The sequence below is a fragment of the Nipponia nippon genome, unplaced genomic scaffold (genome assembly GCF_047370975.1).
Source record: "Nipponia nippon isolate SJK-2023a ecotype South Korea unplaced genomic scaffold, ASM4737097v1 scaffold_5, whole genome shotgun sequence".
Lineage (NCBI taxonomy): Eukaryota > Metazoa > Chordata > Aves > Pelecaniformes > Threskiornithidae > Nipponia > Nipponia nippon.
The window spans coordinates 26,061,297-26,077,761 of record NW_028262369.1 but is presented as its reverse complement, the minus strand read 5'-3'; the positions used below and the strand labels follow the sequence as shown (position 1 = coordinate 26,077,761).

The 16,465-nt window shown below is 42.0% G+C and overlaps 1 protein-coding gene across 1 annotated transcript in view; it reads left to right on the top strand.

Annotated features, from left to right (window-relative positions):
- Nucleotides 1-16,465, top strand: part of LOC148052091 (uncharacterized) — a 351,328-nt gene that overhangs the window by 60,499 nt on the left and 274,364 nt on the right. The window contains exon 5 of the mRNA XM_087733536.1: nt 11,196-11,282. Within this exon, the coding sequence (XP_087589662.1) occupies nt 11,196-11,282 (87 nt within the window). The remainder of the gene's footprint in view (nt 1-11,195; nt 11,283-16,465) is intronic.

Below are 16,465 nucleotides of genomic sequence, written 5' to 3'. Positions count from 1 at the left end.
ATTCAGGTGAGCGTTTTTAATTCTGAGAGATCTTGTCTAATAAAGATCACTGATTTGGATAAAATAAACCATTAGAGGGCCACAGGCAGCAGAACCAGTCTGTTATGAAACCTCATTGCAATGTTGACCCAATGAACTGTGCAACAGCTGCAGTGTTCAGCCACTCCATCATCAACAGGCTTCAGTGATGTCCCAACATTTGAAAATACTCAGCTGTCTCAGTGTTCTTGACTGGGTGACAGGCTCGACTTCTTTAAGTAGAAATCTAGAACACTTTTGAAAATCCTGTAAGAAAAACCAAAATTATTTTCTAGACATGGGTTCATAAGGAATGTGGGCCAGGGGTCATGCCTTTGTCTTCCATATAGTCCGTTTTATGTCTACAGAATGGTATTGCGAGACAGCTTTTCTCTCTCTTTACACATCCCAAGTTTAGGGATTAACACCCAGATCTAGAGTTAGGAAATAAAATGGACTCCCTCCTGTTAAAATTAATTATTACAATTAAAAAAAAAGATTAGCTTCTCAACTGTTTTGTATCTAGTCATTAACTGATCAAAGTAGTGTGGTATTGTCACAGAATTAATGATTGCTCTTTCAGAATGTCCAGTCTCAATTGAATTACTGTGCTAGAACCCATGGTTTTGAGTTCTTTTATTATTATCCAAAGTCATCTCTCCCAGCCCTGCAGCATCAGATCCTTTGAACTATGAAATGCTCAGTTGGGCATCAACTGCTGAATTTTTCCCACCATTTTTCTCAGGTTGGTTGATGACACTTACATCTGAAGGCGAGGTAGTAACTGCCATATGATGTATCTGAGATAGGGCTCTCCAAAAGGAAATCCCAGTGAAGTAGGTGTTCTGTCCTGTCCTTGTCTTCTGTTTTCCCTTTCAGCACATATGAAAGCTACAGGAGCATAGTCTTTATTCGATATGGGACATTAATCAAGATTTTCTCTTGGAAAAACTGGCAGTAAGAACTCAGCACAAACTGATCAAATAAATCCCAGAAACCACTGGTGCAGCTCCTAGGAACATAAAAATAGACATCTTCCACATGAAAGATGGGTAAAACAGAAGGGGCTGGCTCCCTTTTTTATAATGGGTGTAATTCTGAGTTGAGCCTTTCTTTGAATTTAACCACTATTAGGATATGCTTGTTTTTAAAGGAGTCCCATCTCCTTTCTAGATCTCTTTTTTTTTTTTTTTTTTTTTAACTTATTCATTAAATTGTATTTTCATCCTTTTGGAAGCTAGATTGGTGTCATGGGAGCCTGCTGTAGGTCCAGCTGTAGGTCCATGATTACAGTGCTCCTAGAACTGGATTAGGGATGGAAATTGAGAGACAAGGATGAAAAGTAGTAGAATTCAATGCCTTTCTGAGCCTGAGCTCTGGTACTGGTGAAGTCATACACAGAAATTTCTGTGAAATAACTCCTCTTTGAGTGTTGGATGTGCAAAGAAACTCTGATGGTGAGTACCATGAGAAGCAGATTCTAGCCTCCTCAGGCCTGTATAGACACTGAAGTTTAGTCTGAAATCTATGCTGGTATTTTTTTTAAACGCCCTCCAAAACCTACAGGAAAAGTTAGGTATTTTAACAAATATTTTAAAACATTTTAAAGGGAAGAAAAGAGCTTATAATTAACATCTCTCTCAATATCCTGTTTTTTCTTCTACTTTAAAAACATCTGGACTCCAGTGTTGACAGATAAACTCCTAATTTTCTTTACTTATGTTAAATGTGCTCTCCAAGTTATATTTTTCACTTCTAATTTAGTGGCATTTGAAGGGTGTGTGTGGGGGAAGTGAGCCAAAGGCTGAAATATTTGCGAGAGAATTGGTGCAGTGGCTTTATTGTTGGAAACACACCTGAACAACAGATGCCCACAGACCAACCTCCTTTTGCCTACCTATCTGTCTTGGCAGCCGGTGGTGCGTGAAGTCTTCTCCACTCACAGAAATCAGGCTGGAGGCAGGCTGAGCATGCAAGGACCAGTTGTGTCTAACATTGTTGAAGGCTCTGAATCCCTGCCCGATGGGGTTTCCTCACGTCTGCTTTCCTCCTGAGCCTACCCAGGGCTGATTTAAAAGCTTTATAACTAGTAGTATGTCCAATTCATGGTCCTTCTATAGATTCCTGTGCAAAACTAGTGCTGTATGGACAATTCCTTGTTGGCCTTCAGTGAACTTGAGCTGGTGTGGATGAACCCAAAGCAGCTCCATTCTCATGGGAATCACTTGTAATGTTACCAGGAAAAGCAAACTGTTTGTTCAGTGGCAGTCACTTTTCAAGGGTTTGTGAAAGGCTGTTTGGCATATGGCGCTATTAGTATCTGAGGTTTAATGGATGGTTGGATGACAAAAATCTGGCATATAATTGCATCTAGAGCTGTGAAATCCAAGATTACTTGCTAAATACAAGCCTGTTTTCTGAAATATTTCTCCCATGACTAGCAAGCAGTGTGCCCTGTTAGGAACCTCCTGCACCTCTTAAGATGGATTTTGTTTAGTCATGTTTGCTTTGTGGCAATTGGCTGTCAGAGGTGACTTCGTCCATAGTAAATCTGCTTTCTCACTTAAATGAAGAAAGGCACATAAAGTCCTGATCATGCTGTGAAATGTAACGGATGCACCTCAGTACTATTGGTAAGGGTTTGGGTCTCCTTACCACTTCTGGAGTTTTTTTCCTTAAAGCACCATCTCCTGGAATCAAGTGATTCTGTGGTGCTTTTGGCTTTTGGAATTAAAAGTTTGTTGTCAAAGTTACAGGAAAATGCTTTAAAATACAAGCCCTGTAAGCCATATAACACAAAAGGCAAGAATTAAGAATATGGTGGTTATTGGTTTTGGTCGTTCTGTGAACTGAATGATTTCCTTGGGAGTTGTTGAAGGAGAAAGTGTCCTGACTCTTGAGTGCTTGGAGTTTCCAAGGCTGAGGAAGCAATTCTTCATGGAGTGAGGGGAGAGCAAAAGCCTGTGCCTGGGATACATGGTAGAGAATGAAGATTGTCAAGACACCTGCACTGACATTTTTAAGGCAATCTCAATTTTCACTGTTCTGTCCCACACTTCATAAATGAATAATTGCAAGACATTTTAAAGAGTCTTAATTTCTACTTCAAGTCAGATGATATGTCAGTAAGAAATGGTGAGCAAACTGAGCAAATAGGAAAAAATCCTTACGGATATTATTTCAAATTCCAAAATGAATTTGGTTGGCCTATGTTCAAAAGCCTCACATTTTAGCTTTGAGGAAGAACTCGGGTGCCAGTATTTTACTAGCAAACAAGGATTTTAAAGCTCAAAGACTTCAGTGAATCATTGGAAGTGAATTTGGTAATTTGGACTATCTAATTCAGATTTTGAACTGTGTTAAGCACCACATTAATTTAGGTGTCAGCATCACGAACCCGAGTTCTTCGCATTTCCCTCAGAGCATAGTTGAATGTTAGTCAGTAAACAGTCTCTGTCATTCAGAGGAAAAAGACTCAGAATTCTCTAATTTGAAATAGTGGAAGTTTCAGATAGTGAAGTTATACCAGGAAACAGTGAGCTACTGTGTTTGTAATATTTATAATTTAAAAGGATTAAGAAGGGTACTGCTGACGCATCTAAAGCTGTTACCAAGGAGCTGACAGTGAGAAGTTAGAGAAGCGAGAGGCAGTTCTTGTTTTTCATAGAAATTTTATGTGTGCAAAGATATATGGTATGCATGCAGCTAAGATGTAAAGAACAAAACCCTGCTCGTCCAAAGGCACCCTTCTCAAATACTTAGCTCTGGATGGCAGCAGATTCAGTAGGGAAGCTGAAAGTCCTGACAACTCCAGGTTTATCAAGCAACTAACAATCTGTGCCAGCTGCCTGTGGTTTCCTTCCTACCACTGCCAAACCAATACTAAATATGGCTTTCATATTAGAAATAAATCTTTTAGTATATTACAAGATGGTCGTGTTTCTTGAAGTATGCAAAAGGGTGAGGAATCAGACTAAACTTTGAGCACTGTGGACAGTTTTCTTTCAGAGTAAAATACTGTTTGTCTGAATTCAGGCCTTTCTTACAGTTATTTGTCACCAGCTGTGACTTAATGGGGCATAAATTGGGGAGAAGACGATTGAAGTAGGGTCTGGTATAGTGATAAGGATGTGTATGGAAGGGAGGGAGAAAACATAAGTAGCAGGTATGTATTGATTAGATATCTAGAAATTTGCTGATGTAGTGGATGACCAAGGGTGGTTGTTGAGACCATACTCCAGAAGGACCCTCCCCAGTCTCATTGCTTTCGCTTCCTGCCGACCTGTATGCCAAGTGGCCCAAGGAGTCATTTTGTCTCTACTTTACATGAAAAGTTTTGGCCCTTGCTGTCTTGGGTTGAGCTGAGCTGACCCTAGAGAGCCCAGAGCTGAGCACTGTTCCCAAACCATGCAGCTCCATGCTGGCCAGGAGGGCCAAGTAGACATGAAGTGAGGAGTTGGAAAGGGTGAGAACTGGCAGTGTGTGATCAGGAGAGCTGCTTCACTCTGGGCTTGTTGGTTATCTGAACTATTGCACTGCCCTTTGTGCAAGGAGACAGAGTTTTCATTTGTAATTTCAGAAACACCACCACCTGCATTCAGAAGAGGTGGACCTGACACAGGATCTTTATGATGGCACACGGGTGGAGCGGCAGAGCCATGAAGACCATTGCCTTTTGTAAATCTTTCTATGAAGCAGTGTAACTGCAGGTTACATAATTGTTGTGAGCAATCCTGGTGTTTACACGATCCGTTACGAAGTTCTTTGGCAAGTGCCCACCTGCCACAGCTCAGCCAACGTAACCAGCCAAATTCTGATCTCACATCCCCACAGCCCCACTGAAACGACTGTGGATTTATATGGATCTGAATGAGGTCAGGACCTGGCCCGGGATCCACAGGAATGGTCAAAGTTGGTGTGTGGAGCTGCACACAAATCCCTGCCTCTATGCTGGTCATGCAGGCTGTGAATCCTTTTAAGGCTGCACTGCCATAACTTTTAGGTTGATCTAGCAATTGAAAAATATTATTTCTAGTTGTCAAAACAGAAAAAAGTACAAGAAATATGGATTTCACATCCTTGCACAGAACTTCTGGCAGCTAGTATTCTTTCTGCACTTGTAATGACAAATAATATTAACCTTAGCCATTTTGCTTGGCACTTGGGATTGTGTTTTTTACACTCATTATTCCTCCCAGAACAGGGAACAGTTTGTAATCACTGCTTCAGTTTTTCACCAGCCTTATGTCCAAAAACAAGGCTAAAGCCAAGGATTAAATGCTTTTTTTGCATGGGAACAAAAGCCACATCAGTCACAGGATCCTCCAGATCATAAAACACCTTGCTTCAGAAGACAGTAGAAAATATCTCTGTTCTCTCACACAAATGGCCTGTATTGTGAGACCTGGAAGATTACAACACCAGGGTTTTTGGTCAGCCAAGCACTGTCTTTGGTTTTCTTCAGAACTGACTTCTCTTATGTTGCTTCTTTTCTTCACATCTCACCATCTGAATTTTGCTCCCCAGAATTTGTTTTGCTAAGGGCTCGCAAACAAATAAGGGAAGTGGAACAGAATAGAAAATAGTAGTTCCTGAGTTCAGGATCTGCCTGGCTGTGATATCAGTGAGACTACAAAGATTTTAAAAGTAGGCCAGAGAGGTGGTCATATTATGACAGCGATATAAGACAGACTATGTTGCCTGCTACTATGTCATTTGTCACCTTCCCAAGAGGCCTGGAGTGGCCCTTCTATCTCAAAGGAATTAGTGTGTCCTTTTCCACAGATGCAACCAGACACATCAGTATTGGTTAATCTTTTAGATGTGATCCTTTTTGAACTCAGCGGGCAGGTAGGCATGCAGCACTTGAGGGGACCTCCTTGGTCTGCATGCTGCAGGATAAACAGTCATGCTCTACAATTTCATTCATAAATTCATCAAGCCGAAGGCAGTGTGCACAGTCAAATGATATCCTGCATTTTCGATGGAGGGTGGTCTTTTTAGTTTTTGGAAGAATACTCCAGAGAGCTTTTTAACAAAATGGATATGATATAAACAATTACTACATTGAATATTTCATTGCTAGACTTGTAAATATGCAAATCCATCTGGTTGGACCATAGTTTAAGAAAGTATGGATGCTAGCTTATCTTATTACGAGGAATGGGAACGTTATGATATGCCGTAAATTAAACAGTGAGATCTGCACAAAGAACTTTCCTTCCCCGTCATGTTGTAAGCGATCTCTAGGAATGCTTCTTAGTACATCAAGGAGAAAATAATAGAAATGCTAAACCTAGAAAACCTTCACTGCAACTGACCTAGCTATCACCCCCCAGCTCTCCGATTTTGCAATTAAGCAGCAGGTAATCAAATGCCATGGAGCTGTTCAGGGTGCAGGGAAGTCTCCCACGTACCACAGATATTTACTGAACAACCTTAATATCTTGAATCAAAACAAATGGGGCAGCTTTATCAGTAGACTTTCTCTGCTTTTCTAATCCTGTTTCTCATGCAAGCTCATTGTAATAATCCAGGCTGGATGTTGTCCAGGCAGCTGGTGGATGTTGTCATTCTTCCATTGACTTGACAATAGAGGTGCGGGCCAAGAGTGAGAACCTGGAAGAATAATTGCCTTGACCACAAAGGGGTGGGAAAAGGCCTCACTGGCAGTTTTGGAAGCAGTAATTACTAAGAGTCATGCAAAGTCCTCTCCATCTCTTTCTGGATGATTGGAAGGATTCAGCTCTGCATGCCATCACTGGGTTTTTTTGGCCTGGAAAGGTATTTGGAGGTTCATTCATTACTTGTTATAATCCCTCCCAGTTCAGCTGTGCTGAAAGTGAAATATTTACATTAGAAATAACATCATCACTGCCAATAACTGAACTGCCCATTGTAGAACCTGTGAGGGAAATGAAGTCCTTATAGTGCACTTTGCTATGCCATTCTCTTGATCACTCAGATTTTGCTCCCCTGGTACTGTAATATATGTGTGACCTTCAAAATAAACTATGAGCACAGCCAGCTTTTTACTATATAGATTTTCAAATACTTCCCTTTTGAACTACCTACCACTTGAATCTGTGACCAGTTTTTGGGCCTTCTTGGCTAGGTCTGCTCTCTTCAGACTTGGTCTTACTCTCTGCAGATTTATATTGCCCTGTTAACACGATTCAAGTCCAAACACTACATCACAACTGTGGGCTTTTGGGCAGCTCTCCAGCAGTGTGTTGAATCTTTCTCTTCTGCCTTGCTTTTAATAATTCTATTATATGTGGACAGAGCTGCTGCTGCTTTTAATGCATGTCTTGTTGAAGCTTTGCAGGCTCCTTCAGATTTACACAGGACTCTGTTATAAAAGGAGAAACTAAATCTCTTATCCATTCCACTCCCAAATCTGTGTGTTTCTCTTATTTCCAAACACTTCATTTAGAAAGCTGGCCAGAGAAGCCTGAGCCAATGCCACGTGCCTCATGCAGTTCAGTTGTTTAGTCCAAGCAAGCTTTGCTTTTGTAAACTTATTTAGAGATATAGAATTAAATGTGAAACATGAGTCAAACAGTTTTTGGATGTGTTTAACTTGGAACACTGTGTAGTTGTGATGTCCTGATTCAATACAAGAGAATGTACTTTTTTGCCCTCAAACAGCTTTGTAAGATGGCTATCAACTGGATAGATATGTACTTACTCATCTTGCTCCCGATTCATTTGCTTTGGTTACTCCATCTCCAGCAAGGCAAACCCAGAAACTTTGCCAAAGAAACGCACGTTTCTGTTTCTGTGATTTCAACATGAAAAGAAAGCCCAGATCTCCAGGAAATATTCCCACCCTTGCAAGAGTTTAGAACAGGCAGGCACAGAATCAGCTTTGGGCTACCACTGTAGCAGAAATGCTTTATGCAGACCAAGTATGAGCGAATGGTTAGGTAATCCCTGAGCCTATCCATGTTGTGAAACTCTTATCTAATCCATAAACCTGCAGGCAAACCCTATCCCTGTTCAATATCTGGGTCCAGGTTTGAGTAATTCTTTACCCTCGTTCTTTCACCTCAAGGGTCTCTTCGTACCAGTCTACTCAAATTGATACTCCAGTGTCTGGTATACCTTTTTGCAGCCCTGTTGATAAATGCTGCCTTTTTATCCCTCTGGCTTCATCTGAATGACCTTTGGTTTACTCTTTCACTGCCAGGCCTGGCTTGCAGACCTCAATACATGCAACAGGTGAACATCAACAGAGTTTGCACGTTGCTTCTGGTCAACCCTGCTTAGTATTTAGGGCAAAGGGACATCTTGACTTCTGGGGAGGCTGGTCTAGGCAAAACTTTTGTTTCACCAATTGGTACCCAGTTTGAGGAGAAGAGGCTGTCAATGCAGATCAGACTGCGGCATGCAAAAGCAATTCCTGGCTTCATTTGGTTTCCAGAGACACTCGGGCTCCTTCTGGTAGGAAGCAAACAGGCCTCCCCTCCTTGCCCTCCAGCAAATTTTTTTCCTTTTTGTGTGTGTGTGCGCACCTGTTTCCTAGCTGAGCTCTCCACATGCAGCTTCAGCCCACGGCCTGTTTAACCCTCTGTTTTGTGGGCTGAGGGAGGGCACTTCTGTGGTCGATCGCTTTGGACCAGCCGAGTGCTAGAGCAGGTATCCACAGGGAGTCCACATGCTGGGCTTTGCACAGCTCTGTCACAGAGCGCATTACACCCCTCCTGGCAAATTGTCTGGTAATGGTTCCCCCAGAGGCCCCTGGAGCTTATCTGTGCTGGATCAGACAATGGTGCCAATCACTGGCTGTGCCCTCACGTTAAGGACCTTTGCACTGCCTGTAAACATTGCTTATCAGGGACTTCCTGTCTTGCGAGCACCGCACGAAGAATTGGTTTTGGCATGGAAAAAAATCATGGTAATCTACAGCCACCATATCTGTCCTGTATCAAGGTCAGAGCATTCCTGACCCGAGTTCTGGCTCGGATGGCTTGGAGTGCCTGGGTGTGCTACATGGTTTAAAGGTTTTCTGCAACAAAAAGCTATTCAAAACTCTGAACGAAAACACAGAAAAAGCAGGGCATGGTCTGTTATCCTAAGTCAGCTCGTGGAAACTTGTTGCCAACTGAGCCAATGTTTTCCACTCATTCTGAGATAGTAATGGAGGTCAACGTTCATTTATTACCTCAGCTGGCCTAAAATGTCACCAGTGGTTGTTTATCTCAGCTATGCACCTCATGCAGCTACAAGCTGTAGCCTTGGCTGCTTGACAGTGCAAAACCAAGAGGGACTCAGTCTGAAGTCATGTTTTATTCAGTTACCTCTGCCCAGATTCATTCTGTTACCCTTGCATGGTCATGTTATTTGTAACAGTTGGCCAAAGATGCACCCATGTATATCAGGAACGACTCAGAAAGCCACAGTGGAAGTGGGAGGATTAGCAGAGACCTGGTGTCTCCACCAGGGGAAAAGTTGTGTCTGTATGAATGGCTCTGTGTTAGTTATCGGCAGGTGCTGGGTCCTCTCATGAACATTTGAGGCCTTATCTGGGGTCTGCACTGTCTGTGTGAAAGAACAGTGCTAATCTGATCAGCTTTGGCAAGTTATTAAGTCAGACCTCTTGTCATAATCCAGACTTTTAGTTCAATAGTCACTTGGCTCTCAATAAACTAGTCCCTTCTGTGGGAACCAAGTTTATGTGCAAAAGATCCAATTAAAGACTTTTTTCTAAAAACAAAAAACCCAAAACCTGTAATTGGTTGTTACAGTAAATTATTGAAATTCAGGCTTCAGCCTAAAAGCAAACTTAAAAACATTACCTTTTGAAATTTCATATTTCTTCTCCCACTGGCAAACATACAGATCCCATTCCCTCAGCTCTGGACCGAGACATGTTTTCTACTCATTTCTGGAGCTGTAGACACACCCCAGACTCTGAACATGCAGTGTTTGTTCTACCCTGCAGAGATGGACAAAAGTGAAATCTATGGTTCCTCCAGATTTTGCCAAAGGTTTGAATTTATGCAGACAGAAGAGCTGAAATTTTACTCTTGCGATTGGGTGCTGGTCTGCATTTGACCTATCTATGTTTTGGAAACATCTAAAATTGAGACAAGCAGAGACAGACTCTACAGGTTGGACTTCCCTGAAGATGTTGTTTGGGATAGAGAGGTTCACTTGTTCTCTTTAAAGGAGTCCAACGTATTTCCAGCTTAAAAAGTCTTCACTCCTCAAGGAAGAGCCTGGCTTAGTTACTTCCAGATATATTTTTTTTTTACAAATTTGATATTTGAATGTATGGGAGCAGAATTTCCATCTCAGCTGAGAGAGCTCAGGGTGTTTGCCACTGTTCCCATGATTACTTCACTACGTTCTACGTCTTCGTGATTCTTTCACATCATACTGCTGAGTTTTGACCTCCTGTGAATGGTATGCAAGACTATTGCTTTGCATTTGTGACTGTCACTTTCCAAAATTCAGTTCTTTGGTTTTAACAGACCTTTAATCTCCTGGAGTTTATTTCCATGTTCATTTTAATATCTGTCTTGGTTGCTCTAGGTTCAATCCCTTCAAAGTTTTTTCTTTCTTTCTTCCTTTTTCCTGTTATGAGTGATACATCAGTTTCTGATGAGCAGATCGAGCCATTATCAAACCAGCCCATGGTTCTAGATTTGTAATGTACCTTCGCTATGGAAAGCGATGAGCTGCTGAGCAAGCTGCTGAAGGGATTAATGGTTGTTTATCAGATCAGTCTCAGCCAGTGATTGTGAAGGGATGTTTTTCTAACCTTCTGCTACCTGGGGTTGGAGTTCTGCAGGGGTCACTGATGGGGTGTTTGTCAGCCATGACGTTTGTCATCCAAGGTTTTTCAAAACAGTGTGAGAATCTCCATCATCAGAGAGTTACAATAGTATGTTTGTCACTCTCATCTGCTGGCATCTATGGTATGAACAAGACAGGGCATGGGGGGGGGGTTGTTCTCTTGCAATATTTGTCTTAGGCTTGTGTGGTCTTTGCCAACGTGTGTTTATTTCCCTTTTGATAGCTGATGCGTTTTTCTTCTTCATTCAGGGAAATGTTTGGCTGTCTAAAAGTGTTACCTTTTGACCTGTATTAAGTCAGAGAAAAGAACAGAGAGAAAGTTAAGTTGAGACAGAACCAGAAGTTTTGACTCTACTACCTTTGCTTTCTTTCAGTGATCCTGAAATTCTTCAATGAACTCTTCCAACATAGTGAGAAAGAAGACATGAAGCTTAGATTCATGCATACACGGACAAGCATAGGTATGATAGTTAAGTCATATAGTCAAAAGGCATGTCCTGTTTGTTGGCTAGGATATTGATTGCAGCCTCATTTTCCTAGGGACCCCATTGCTCACAGACGTGTGCTATGGAGGGAAATGAAAGGTGCTTTCCTATGCAGAGGGAGAAGGGTTGATCCAATTTATACTGGGTATATATGCTGAGAACTCAATGTCAGAGGGGAGAATCAGTCCTCCAGGATCATCTGAGGCAGCCCATGCAAGACCATGGGATGCTTCTTTTGCAGTTTTTAAGGGGTGGGTAATCATGTTTCAAGTAGAAAGAGCATCTTTCTCTTATTAGAACTATATTATGAATATTCAGTCCAAATGATGACCCTATTTCTTTTTCTCGTTTTTTTGGGGTATAGAAGGGGAAATAATGCGAGAAAGCCAGAACCAGAATAGATACCTCCTGCATCGTGTGGTGACCTAGAACAAAGCTCAAGATGTTGTATGAACTCAGGAAATTTCAGATCAGGACTATAGTGCTCCATCTTTGTCCTTCCTCATCATTACAGATTTCTCTGCTACCTTTAACTACAGTAACAGTCAGAGTAACGTTTTCTTGGTGACAGCATATTTTTCTCCTGTTTTGCTTTCACTTCTTCTTTCCCCCATGTATCTAGACAAACACAACTTGCAACCACAGCCACAGGGAGTGAGCAAAGATGTAAAACACTGAGCTGTTTGAATGGTGGCTGTTCTTGGATAACCATTGATTTGTCTCAGAGTCCCGTGTCCACACTTGTTCTCTAAGATCAGGCCATGTAGAAATCCATCCCTTTCCCTAAAATGGTACCAGTCTGGCTAATGCTTGGGGCATGGGTGCAAAATGAAAGCATGTATGGCTCCTGAGAAGGAGGGCTGTATCTGGTACTGACTAGTGGTCTAGTGGTAAATAAAATGTGGGTAAACTGACCCAAATGCAAAGTGGAGTAAACCCCACATTTTCCTTCAGCTACACTGCTGGTATTGAAGTGTTGTCTGTCTCTGCTGCGGTAGTCGTACTGGTGAGGAACTGGGGAATTAGGGAACTGTAAACCCATTTGGTTCAGATAATCTTTTACATGAACTCCGTTGTTGAGAAGAAGGAAAAAAACATAAAATATTTATTTAGAAAGTGCAGCTTGTTCCCATTCGTGACCAAGCAAATTCAGAAGATTGAGCTTTGTGGGAGTATTTTTGAATGGGGGAGGGGGGAACCCTGTAATCATGAAAGTCTGTGAAATAAGATTATTTTTTCCTAAGGAAAAAAGCCCATTAAGAAATTTTAATGAACAAGCCATGTAGCACCATAATATTGAGCTCTCTGCTCTCAGCCTGTTCAGCTCCCCTTCTCCTGCAGAGAAGAGCTTTCTACCTCAGTGTCCATAGCTGTCCTCCCACGGAGCCTCCTCCATTTACCGCTCTCCTCTGCCATTCCTCCACCTGGGGTTCGAGGGAAATGAGGCAAGGTGTTCTCCTTAAAAATCCAGCTCCTTGTGACCTCACCTCCCACAAGGCTGAGGTAGGCTCTCACCTCAAGTTGGAAAAGAGGCAGCTGTCACCTCAAGCAGTGGGAAGGGAGCAGCAGGTGGGTGCAAGGCACGATGGGCTGGACCTCTGCACCAAGAGAGGTCCAAGTCAAATCAAATGTTTGTTGAAAACCTGTGACAGACCAACCAAAATCCTCGAGTTTACAGCAGGAAATGCTAGGTAAAAATTTATGGTCTGGATTGTACAGGAAAGTAGAGTTTGACAGACAAAGTGTTTTCTTTGGTCTTAAAAGCTCCAAAGCTCTTCACTTATTGGGGGAGCATTAGCTTGAAGTAATATAAAAATGTTAACTGCAGGGGCCTCCACAGGAGCTTAAAAGAATTAGTATCTCAACTGTCAAATAACCCGTCATATCTTTTGCAGGAAAATGCTGTTGAACAATTTATTTTCTAGCTGCTAAGTTTCACTCTTACACTACTGGGAGGGGTTAACATTTCTATGCTGGATTAAGGTATTGCATACTAGAAAAGAAATGTATGGGTCTCATTCTTGGGAAATGTACTCCTCTGTGCCCTACAAATGAGTCAATTCATTCAGATTGAAAGTGCATGGGTGTCCTTTGGTGACATACAGCCACCATGAAACTCAGCAGAAACATGGGATTGCAAGAAGTAAATGTCATATTGAATTATTACCACTGAAAGAGAGGGCTCTGTTTTTAACCTAGTCAGGGAAATTGATGGTGTGGTATGGAAGGGGGAAGACGACATTTCATGAGATATTCCCATAATAGTTTTGGGTTGGGGTGGCCTTTCAAAAGAGCTGTTTTAACCAATCCCCACAAACATTACATAAGAGCCATTGGCAAAACTAACGCACACATGCTTCTTGTACAAAGGACTAAAGAACCAGCCCAGATGTTTACAAAGCAACCACAAAAGACCGGAAGAAAAACAAACATACAGAGATGTTTTAAATGCAGAGCAACCAACAAACACAGGAAAATAATATCCATGTTCCTGGCAGTAGCTTTTGAACATAGTGAAACCATTTGGGGCAACCCTCCTTTAAACTTGCCCCATGGCAGGTTTGAATTATCAGTTATGTTTTCATTCATCACTTAAGGTCAAAGACTTAATCTTTCAGTATAGGTCTACCCTTCTCTAAAAAGGTAGATGGAAAAAGTAAGGCAGATCTTCATCTGTTTCTTGATGATTAGTCCTAATTGGTTTATTCTGCTTTCCCCTACTTTCCTTCTTCTGACTGAAGCTCTACAGCAAGGACATAAAAGAAGGTACTCTTGTCTCACTTGTCTTCCTCTTTGAGCAAACCAGCACTGCTCATGCTTCCCAGTTAGCCTGCAAGCTACCTCGGGACATGAGCAGTCCAGACCTTTCCAGGTCCAAAAGTGCATTGGACCACTGTGCAAATTGCTGTATGTCCACTTCCTTCAGGCTGACGTTTTGAGCCCTTTTCTGGGGACTCCTCAGTGGTTTGGAACGTGAGAGGAGATCATCTGTCTGGAAACACTTTCCTCCCAGGTTGAAATGCCTTTCTGTGACAACGATGCAAGAAAGAGGATGGTTATTTGAACAACACAGGCTCTTGCAGAGCTGGTCCTGAGAGTATGTATGTATTGCATTGCAGTGAGGAGTCTGGTTTCTGCACCAACTTCTTGGTCTTCTTTGACCAAAGCCACTACCCTTGTGATTTTTAAGTCAGAAACAAGAGCTTTTTTCTAGGAGGTATTTGCTTGTCTCCTTTGTTTGCTAAGCGAGAATAGCGGAAATGTATTGCACTTGGACAGATGCTTGAATTCGTACAGTCACTCCTAAAATGCAGCTTACATTTTCCAGATGGCTTAATAACAAAGCTGATTTAATATCCTTTGCACATATATAAAAGTATTAAAGGATCTCACATATTCATGTGCCTAGGTGAGGTGGTCCTGAACCCAGGACTACCAAATACAGGGCTAATTTGGATCCATATGCAAACTTCACGACTTTGACCTGTTGCTAATTAATGTATCCATTAGCTTATAGTGAAGGTACCAGAAACAGCGCTGCTTTTTGTTGAAGAAGACTGTGTACTTTACTCTTAAGCTCTACAAAACACTGTAAAAGCTGTTTACTTTGGCTTCTGGTGTCCTGAGTTTGCTGAAGAAGGTCATGGCTTTTGTCCTCCTCTACCTACAAGGCAAAATGCTTGAAGAGAAGAGGAAAAATGCTCCTTTCAGGCTGGAATGTTGAGGTTGCAATTTATCGTACGGCACTTGAAAGAGGAATTTTCAGTTCCAACTTGTTTGAAGAGGAATGGGCTGGTGAAAGAATTTAAGGGCACTTCTGAAATGCAAAATGTTGCCTGTCTATGGAATGGCCCAGAAAGGAAACATCCGTGAGGATCTATGGCTCAGATATTCCACACTGCCTGGACAGAATAATGAAACACTTCTCTTGAGATTTACGAGCCTGGAAAATAGACTGCAGACTTCCGTCAAGGCCTGAAACTACTACAGACTGTAGTTGGAGTCTCTAGTACATCTCTTTTTATATAAGCAATACACGGTGGGAGTATTGGGAAGGAATCAGAGATGAAGTGTAAATGCAAACGCAGAAAATAAATATATTCTTTACTATCATGAGACTCCCAAGCTGCAATTGTGAAAGAGATTTTATCTTTCTAGTGCAAATTCCCTGTTCCTTTTTTTTGGTTTTGTAACTAAATACTACCTTCAACTTCCTACCATTACACTGCAAGGCGAGGCGTGGTGGGGGAAGCATGAATTCTGTTGGAAGCTTCTCTCTCTTCAGCAAAGGCACAGGCAATGGAGTTGGTGAGTTCAGGCTGCTTCACTTTCCTCCGTGAAGGCCAGGGGCTGTCAGGAACATACTGTGAACGCTGTTTCATTGCCTAACGTGAATGCTGATCCATCCCTTCCTGTCGCGTAAAGGATGAGCGAGGCAGTGACTTGCGCACTTCAGGATAATGCCATTTTGTATTAGAGAGTGGAAATCACAGAATCCTAGAAAGCGGGATCTCAGGGTTAGCCAGACTGTCTCTGCCCCAAAGCAATGTCAGCTCTCAGAGGTGTGTGACAGTTGCTACTCTGTCCTGTTCCTGGAAAAATTGCAGTGCTTGAGATTCCCATCCACGGTTTGTGCTAACTGCACAGTTGATTTTTTTCCTTGACTGTAATGCCGATTGCTCTTGCTGCAAGTGTTTTCTATCAAATGTATGTCATAAACTGTGAAGTAGATAATGTTGCTTGGCAGTCACATCTGCTGGTGGTATTGTTGGCATTATTATTTATAATTGCTATGTTTTTTAAATGTTCACCCTACAGGTTTGAGAGTGATTTTGGATGTGAGAAAATCTTTGTTGCCTGATTAGATGTGTCAACTCAAGGAATGAAATCTCACCCACCAGTTCCACATCTCAGTTCTAGGAGCAGGGATCAAACCCTCCTGCATATGCACTTAAAGAAGGACTAGTTTGCTCTTTCACCTCTAAGCCACCTTTCGTAGTGCCACACTCTTAATAGAGCTTTAGAGGACCAGCTCTGAGCTCTGTGAAAGCCCAGATAGCAACTTGGGTGTCACAGTGTGGAGCTGAACTCCTTCAAAAATCTAGTGCTGAACTCTGCTATAAAAAGAACCCGCTCTGCAAGGTTTCCCCAAATGCACC